This window comes from Tupaia chinensis, unplaced genomic scaffold, assembly GCF_000334495.1.
Source record: "Tupaia chinensis unplaced genomic scaffold, TupChi_1.0 Scaffold000574_1, whole genome shotgun sequence".
NCBI lineage: Eukaryota > Metazoa > Chordata > Mammalia > Scandentia > Tupaiidae > Tupaia > Tupaia belangeri.
In genome coordinates this window covers 3,328,725-3,337,563 of record NW_006160088.1, presented here as the reverse complement: position 1 = coordinate 3,337,563, position 8,839 = coordinate 3,328,725, and the positions used below count along the sequence as shown (strand labels likewise).

The window sequence follows — 8,839 nt, the reverse complement described above, 5'->3', positions numbered from 1 at the left end:
GGGTGCTGATCATTTGGCGGCGCCGGCGGCTCTCCTCCCGCACGCCCTTCAGCTCGCTAGCCTGGCGGCCCAGCTCCTGCTGACCACGCTGCTGCTGGCCAAGGCTGGCCTGCAGGCGCGCCTCCAGCTGGGCGACGCTGGCGCTCAGGCAGTCCTGGCAGTGCAGCAGGTACTCGATGGTGAGCTGGGCCAGGCGCAGCACCTTCAGCAGCACCGGGTCCACCGGCTGGCCGCAGCGGCTGCACGCCTCCCGGTCCAAGTTGCAGAAGGTGACGCCAGCAATGTTCTCCTGCAGAGTGGCCACGTCCAGCTCCCGGGCCACGCGGTCCACGTCCAGGGCGCTAATGCGCCTCCAGTCCACAGTCTCACGGCGCGGCTGGAACTTGAAGGTGGGGAGTGCGTGGGCCCCAAAGAGGGGGCTGCTCAGGCCCTCGGCAGTAGTCACTGAGGACTGCATGGGTGGGGGAAGCCCGGGGCTGACCACTGGAGAAGGGCACCACCAAGGCCACGGCAGCAGGTCAAAGAGCCGAGAGAAGGCCTGGAACGAGAGGAGAGGGTCTAAGTTAGGCAAGGCCAGGCAGCTGTGCACGCTGCACACCTGCAGGGCTGCGGGGAGCAGGTGTCTGTACCGCAGCAGGGTCGTGGCATGCACTGACATCGTGGAGCACCAGAGAGGGAGGCTGTGAGTGTGGCGGTCACACAGATGTGGATCCGAATCCCCTGCCTGGGCAAGCGCCTCCACACCGCCAAGCCTCCCGTGCATATGGAGCATCGTAGGGCCCACTCTGCAGGCTTCCGGGTAGAAGTGAGGCAGGCAAAGCGCCCAGCCTCACGCCGAGCACACCTCGCGCCACCCCCATGCCCACCTCCACTGCAAGAGTGCCTGGCAGAGGTCCTTGTCAGGGAGCAGCTGTCAGACGGAGGGACGGTTCTCCAGCCCTCCATTCGCCTCGGGATAAAGCGCATCAAATCGCCATGGGGCAAAGCTCCCGATGTCTGCCTGGCCCTCTCCTATGTCAACAGGATTCTAGCGGAACGCGTCCCAGCTTCCCCAGCAAGGTCATCACCGGTCTCTCCAGCGGGAGGGGAATGCGGTGACATCCACCCTGCTAGGAGGGTGCAATCTGTGATGATTTTCTCCCTTTTAAACTCACAGTTTAACAAAAAAAAGTTTCAGTTTGTTGCTAAAAGATTCAGTCTACTCACCAGCCTTCATAGGAATAGAAACAGTTCTCTTTGAAAAACAATTTGACAATATCAATGGAAAAAATTTTTTTAAGAATTATTTTGTTTAATTTTTATTCATTTTAATTTGACCAGAGAGAGTGAGAGAGAGGGCAAATGAGAAAGCAAGCCACCAGGTCCAGGACTCGAACTGTGGTTGGCCATGTGGGAGTGTCCAGCACCTTAACCACCATGCCATCTGCTGGTCTCCATCAGGGGGAATTTAAGATGAACATTCCATTACTAAGAATTACAGTTTACCTTATAGACAAACTCTTGTACGCAAAAGTGCTTGTGAAAAACTTGTCATTGGGGGACCAGCCAGTGACATGGTGGCTGGGGCACTGTGCTCCCAGATGGCCAACAGCAGTTCAGGTCATGGACCAGGAGGCTTGCTTTCTCACTTTCCTTTTCTCTCTCTCTGGTCAAATTTTAAAATAATAATAATACCAAATATAATTGACTAATTCTTTTTAAAAAACCTATCATTGTAGTATTGTTTGTAAAAATAAAGTACAAGTTGGGGCCAGCATTTGGGGTGGTGGTTAGAGTGCTGAACTATTACATGGTTGATCGCAGTTCAAGTCCTGGACCTGGCAGCTTGCTTTCTCACTTTTCCTCTCTCTGTTTCTTTCTGGTGAGTGCAGATGCCCTATAGTAAATTAAAATAATAATAAAATTAAATAATTCTTTAAAAAAGTAAAGTACAAGAAAAAGTAGAAGGACAAAGTCCAATAGGGATACCAACGGTATCTCTATGCAATGGAACACGGGTAGCTATTGATAAGTATAAGGCAGCTTTACATGTATCTATACAGAATAATCATCTCCACGATATGTAGCCACACACACACACACACACACACACACACACACACACACAAGGGACTTTGGAAATGTGTGGAAAAATGGAATTAAAGTATGAGTTTATTTTGGTGCAAAAGCATTTTGAAATCTATGCAGTTTTTTGTTTTGTTTTGTTTGTTGTTTGTTTGGGGTTTTTTAGAGGATTTTTGCTATAGGGCGTGTACGCTCGCCAGACAGAGAGAGAGAGAGAGAGACAGAAAGCAAGAAATCACCCCCCCAAGGGGGATGGCCACGCCGCAATCCCTTCTCCTCCATTCTCTTCTCAGGATCTTGGGCACGCACGCACACGTGCCCGACGTAAGTTTTAAGCCACAAGGTCCGGGACACGAACCGCGGTCGAACTCGGGGGTAGCCCAGCAGTTTGTTAGCCATTATACCATCTGCTGGTCCCAGGTTTTATTTTTTTAAGAAGGATTTTTGCTGTAGGGCACATGCACTTGCCAGAAAGACAGAAAGAGAGAGAGAGCAAGAAATCATCCCCCAGGGGAGATGCCCACACCACAATCCCTTCTCCTCCATTCTCCGTTCGGGATCTTGGACACACATGCACATGCGCCTGGTGTGAGTTTAAGCCACCAGGTCCGGGACTTGAACCACGGTCGACTACATGGGAGTCCAGTGACACAGCCATTATGACAACTGGTAGTCCCAGCAAAATGTTTTCATTATACATATTTCCCATGAACTTTTTGAAAGAACCCCCCCCACATATATAAATGCATTTGTTTTCATGATATATTAATATTGTCAAATTTAATATTAATTCACAAAAATAAAAGGTGTGTGTGTGTGTGTGTGTGTGTGTGTGTGTGTGTGTGTTCACATTAGAAAGGCTGCCTACGAGAAGGAAAGTAGAAGCGTGAAGTGGAGGTAAATAAATAGATGACGGTGCGTGGGTGGGAGGTGACCAGATGGATGGCTAGACAGGCCTTACACGGGTCGATGGTGCTAATTAGACCATCTGCGTGTATACGCACACACACACACACACACACACACACAAATGCACACATATATAAATCATTGTATTTATCATTTGCTTTATAATAAAATATACTCATTTATGACTCATATAGGGTTTACTTATATATTATTTAATAAGCATAGACTGTTTCTAGAAAGATAGACAAGAAACTGTTAGCAATGGCTACCTGCAGGAAGAGGGGATATAAATTAGAAGACTTTCGTTTTTCCACTTTCTCTCTGTACTGTAAGTTCCTCCATCCTCTCTGTTAAGAATAAGTATTTTCATTACCTTGTAAAGGAAAAAATACAATCTCTGCCCCTGAGGAAATGAGAATCTAACTGAGGTGACAAGATATGGATATGTTACCCAATTCGGTCAAGTGCTCTCTAGATCCTCTGAGTCAGATTTTTAGCAACAGAGTCGGAGGGGAAAGGTCATTGACCTCACAAAGGGGGAAAGCCATGGGGAAATGGTTGCAGGGCTGGCGAAGAAGGGAAGGGCCTCCAGGAAAGGCCCCTGGCCTCCGTGAGCCTGTCTTCATCTGTGAAGCAGTGACAGGTCAACCCTGCGACCTCACAGGGTGCTGGGAATAGGACATGCGGGGAGAAGGCACTGGGTAACGACGCTGCTGCCCTGCAGGGTGTGCCGGGCTCAGAGCTAGATGCGAACTCTGCGTACAGGCCTGCAGACTGGCCCAGCATTCCCAATCCACACAGAGCAAACTGCGTCTGCACAGGCTCAGGGCTTACCCCAGGCAGGGAGACCAGAGCACATGCGCATTGTAGAGGCATCGGCTCCAAACCTTGTGGGCTGGGAACCACTCAGCATTGTTTTGGGGGCTATTCCTCCTGAAACTTTGCTTGGTCACTGCTTATCTCTCCAACTTCCAATTTATTCATTCACTCACTCCCCCTTCCTTTTTCTCCCCGCCCCCCTTTTTTTTGTTTGTTTTTAGTTCTTGCTATAGGTCACATGTACTCCCTGGAAAGAGACAGAGAGAGAGAGAGAGGGAAAGTGAGAAATCAACCCCCAGGGAAGATGACCATGCCACAATCATTTCTCCTGCATTCTCCTCAGGATTTGGGGCACACACACCCAGCATGATTTTCAAGCCAGCAGGTCTGAGACTTGAACCACGCAGTCAGCCATGTGAGATCCGCACCCTAACCTCCATGCCACCTGCTGGCCCCACGTGCTTTCATTTATACTATGCCCAGCGCATCACAGGGGCTGCTAAGGTGCATTAAGCACACACCTCCTCCCCACTCCAGAGCTTAGCGTGGTTCCTTGCCATGGTATGAGTCAACCCAGAGGATGCCACTGGCCCCAGCTTTCAGTCTCAGCGCCCACCCTCCCCTTTCTCAGGTGCTCTCCCCCAGCACGTACTCCAAAAGGAAACCATCCAGAGCCGGTTTCCTAGCACGGTGGTTGAAGAAACCAGACCCCACATGGTCAACCCCATAGTTCAAGTCCTGGCCCCGGTGACATGAAAAAAAATGCCAGGCATGGGGGCCAGCAGGTGGCATGGTGGTTAAGGCGCTGGACCCCTACAGGGCCAACCACAGTTCAGGTCCCTGACCTAGCGGCGTGCTTTCTCACTTTCTCTCTCTCTCGTGCTCTCTTTCTCTCTCTCTCTCTCTGTCTCTCTCTGGAGAGCGCATGCCCTGTAGCAAATTAAAACATAATAATAAGGATACATCAAATTACATAAAGAATTATTTTTTAAAATGCCAAGCATGTGTGCGTGTGCGCCTTAAAATCCCAACAACAGGGTGGAGAAAAAGAGAAGGGGCTGAGGTGTGACCATTCCCCAGGACAGGGGATCTTGCTCTCTCCCTCTCTCCCTCTCTCCCTCTCTCCCTCTCTCCCTCTCTCCCTTTCTCTGTGTCTCCTTGACAAGCATATGTACCTTCCGACGAGAGTTTTTTAAGAAAAGGCCTTGGGTGACACGATACTCACCATGCGAAGCTCCGAGCTGCACCCGAGCTGCAGGAGCCTGGGAGACGCTGCTCACAACAAGCTGTGCCTTGGGCAACGGCAGGTTTCCGGGCAGCTAGGGTAACGGGACACCTGCTTCTGTCCTCCCAGAGGCCGAGTTCACCTGAGCACGTCCCTGCTTAACTATTTAAGCTTTGCTGCTTGCCAACAGTCCTCTCTAACATAAGGACAGGACTCGCCAGCAGCAGGTGTCTCTCAGCAACCCTCCTCCTCCGCAGGCATCCCTAAAGCGTGGCTATGCTTTCCCTTTCCTTTAAGGCGGGGTGTGCCAGGGCCCCTTGATATTCTGCTGTCCACCCACGACCCATTTCTCCACACCCTCTTCCGGGGATCAGGTCATACATACCCACAGCTTCCGCTCCCACAGGTCTGCTCCAGGCTGAGCCTCAGCCACGCCCACGTCTCTTTCTCTAGGGCCCCTGAGTCTTTGGTGATCTTTAGATCCAGCCCTCACCACACGGCTTATACCGCACCCGCTTCGGCAGCAGTGTACCAAAACCGGAACGGTACAGAGAACAGTAGCGTGGCCGCTGCGCAAGGAGGATGGCAAATCGTGAAGCATTTCGCATTTTCTCAAGAAATTCTGAGGCCAGGGACCAGCAGTTAGCGTAATGGCTATGTCGCTGGACTCCCATGTAGTCGACCGCGGTTCGTGTCCCGGAGCCGGTAGCTTAAACTCACGCCGGGCGCATGTGCGTGCATGCCCAAGATCCCGAGAGGAGAATGGAGGAGAAAGGATTGCAGTGTGGCCATCCCTCCTGGGGGGTGATTTCTCCCTTTCTATCTCTCTGTCTCTCTCTGTCTGTCTGGCGAGTGCACACGCCCTATAGCAAAAACCTCTAAAAAAAAAAAGAAAAGAAAAGAAGAGAAATTCTGAGGACAGTGCTAGACCATGAAAAATTGAAAGAGCCAGACCATTTCATTTGTGTGTGTGTGGCAGTTTTAAGTTATTAGTTTTTTAAATCGGTACTTTTTAATGGAAACTACTTGACCAAAAATCTGCCACAGAATTTTGAGATCCATTAAAACAAAGTTTAATGAGAAACCTGTGTCTTCTTTTGGTCAAAAATTAGACTTCATAGAAAAATGTTAAGGCAAAAAGTTGAGTTTATAAAATCACTCTCGTATTAAAAACCTGTTGGAACTTTTGGCGTCACTGGAAGCTCTACTTCAGATCCCACGTCTAACACCAAATATACCGGTCAATTTAATAGAGTTTTCATAGAGCAAATCTTTTCTTTTTTTTTTTTTTTTTTGGAGAGGTTTTTCGCTATAGGGCGCGTGCGCTCGCCAGACAGACAGAGACATAGAGACAGAAAGCGAGAATTCACCCCCCGGGGGGGATGACCACGCCACAATCCCTTCTCTTCCATTCTCCTCTCGGGATCTTGGGCACGTACGCACACGTGCCTGGCGTGAGTTTTAAGCCAACGGGTCTGGGACGCGAACCGCAGTTGACTACCTGGGAGTCCAGCAACATAGCCATTACGCTAACTGCTGGTTCCCAGAAGGCAGAATCTTAATAGAATGCCTGTTTACATATTTCTCTAGAAGGCCAAATCCTGTAATAGTGGCCATGTGTTGCATATGAAATTTTGTAGTTAATCAATACTGAGTAAATTTGTTTGAACAATCAAAAAAAATTGAAAGAGGCAGACAGAAGAGAATAAAAAACAACCAAGAAAATGGCCAACTTAATGGTAGGGACAACTCCAGAAATCTCAAGAATATTGAATGTTAACAGATTTATTTCTCCAATCGAGAGACACAGACTGGGTGGACGGATGAAAACAACAGAAACCCTCTCTCTGCTGCCCACAAGAAACGCACCTAATGGCTAAAGACACACATAGACCAAGAGTGAAGAGCTAAAGAATGTTTTCCATGGGAAAAAAACACGAAAAAAAGGACTGGAGTCATGACACTAATTTCAGACAAAATAGGTTTTAAAACAAAAACTGTGGGGCCGGCAGGTGGCACAGTGCACCCAACTCAGGAGCACCCAAACACATGAAGAAAAGACTGTTAGGTCTAAAAGGAGGAACAGACTGCAACACACTAATTGTTGGGGACCTCAACACCCCATTGTCACCTTAAGACAGGTCATCAAGGCAAAAAATAAACAAGGAGATACAGGATCTAAACGATTCCATAAATCATTAACAGACATCTATCGAACCTTCCACCCAAAAACCACAAAATATAGAGACCAGCAGTTGGCTTAATGGCCATGTCGCTGGACTCCCATGTAGTCGACCGCAATTCGCGGCCCGGACCCGTGGCTTAAACTCATGCCGGGCATGTGTGTGTGCATGCCCAAGATCCCAAGAGGAGAAAGGAGGAGAAGGGATTGCGGTGTGGCCATCCCCCCTGGGGGGTGATTTCTCGCTTTCTGTCTCTGTCTTTCTGGCGAGTGCACGCACCCTGTAGCAAAATAAAACTCTCAAAAAAAATGTTTTTTTTCCCATGACCCACATGGAACCTTCTCGAAGATTGACCATATGAAAGGGCACAAAACAAGCCTCTACAGATTCAAAGGCATAGAAACTATATCCAGCATCTTCTCTGACCATGTGGAATTAAACTTGATATTAATTTCAGAAAGAAAAAAAAAACACAAAAATACACAATCATATGGAAACTAAACAATATTGAGTATACCAAAAATTGCAAATTCACATTCCACCAGGGCCAGGAAACGTGTCAGGCATGAGAGGTACCACAGTACACGCTTGATGATAAATGGAGGCAGAGCCCCACTCCGTGTCCAAGGCATGACAGAGCATGGTTCTCAGAGGGTGGTCCTGGACCAGCTGCAGTCAACAACCCAGGAACTTAGAAATCCCCAAACCTACTGATTCAGAACTTCTGCAGAAGGAAGGGGGGGGGTGTAGCGGGTGTTGGGATTGGGGCAAATGGGGGTGTTCATGCCCTATTTAAATTGGGCAGCCACCACTGGGCTTCAGCCATTTGGGGACGGATTTTATGTGCTCCTCAGGGGCAAATTCCAAACTCATTAAGAATGACATTCCAAGACCTCATGAACTATTTGCAAAAGACCTTTCTAGCTGCATCGACCATGTTCGTATTCCCTGCTGTCCACATGCTCACATCTCTGGGCAGTTTCTTTTATTTACAGGCACTGTTCTAAGTGCTTTACAAAGAATAACTCGCGGAGCCCTTAGAATAATCCCTTGAGGTGATACCATTATCTATAAATGCCACAGTACGGTCTCTTATCTAAGCTACAGAGGAGTAAAGGAGCTCGCCCAGGGTCCAGCCCAGCAGCCTGGCTCTAGCCTAGGCTCTTCGCCCATATTCTCTGCTGCCTCTTAGCACAGATGCCCTGCCACCTCCTGCTCCCGCTGACAGTGGGTGCATGCTTTGGGCCCTTCTTTTAACATAATTACCACCATAAAGAAATCCCTTCTAGGCCTACAGACAAAATTCTTCACCCCTCCCAGAACAGAGCACACACTCTGGTTCACGTTAGGATGACTGTGCAATCCCCCCATTTCTTCATCCCAATGACAAATGGTTCCAGAGCGCCTACCAAGCTCCAGGCACCATGCTTGGCACTCAGGACTGATAACCTAGGCCACAATCCCTGCTATCATTAAAGAATAAATAAATAGCACTTCTGAAATTCTGCTCTGCCCTGTACACAGCTCGAAGGCTTCACACGTATCGTCACATGTATTAAAACTCCCACCCCCGAGGCCCTGCGCCGGCCCACCTGGCCCGGCTGCGGGCCCCCGCCCCCCCCCGGACCCCCGCCCAGGC

At 49.1% G+C, this 8,839-nt stretch overlaps 1 protein-coding gene and 1 non-coding gene across 2 annotated transcripts in view; one reads left to right on the top strand and one right to left on the bottom strand.

Annotated features, from left to right (window-relative positions):
* DZIP1L (DAZ interacting zinc finger protein 1 like) overlaps positions 1-8,839 on the bottom strand; it is a 52,677-nt gene that overhangs the window by 41,009 nt on the left and 2,829 nt on the right. Inside the window, exon 2 of the mRNA XM_027775572.1 lies at positions 7-538. Coding sequence (XP_027631373.1) covers positions 7-457 — 451 coding nt within the window. The 5' untranslated portion in view covers positions 458-538. The remainder of the gene's footprint in view (positions 1-6; positions 539-8,839) is intronic.
* LOC114009621 (U6 spliceosomal RNA) lies at positions 5,528-5,629 on the top strand. Its single transcript, XR_003551004.1, has one exon. It is a non-coding gene; the product is annotated as a U6 spliceosomal RNA (small nuclear RNA).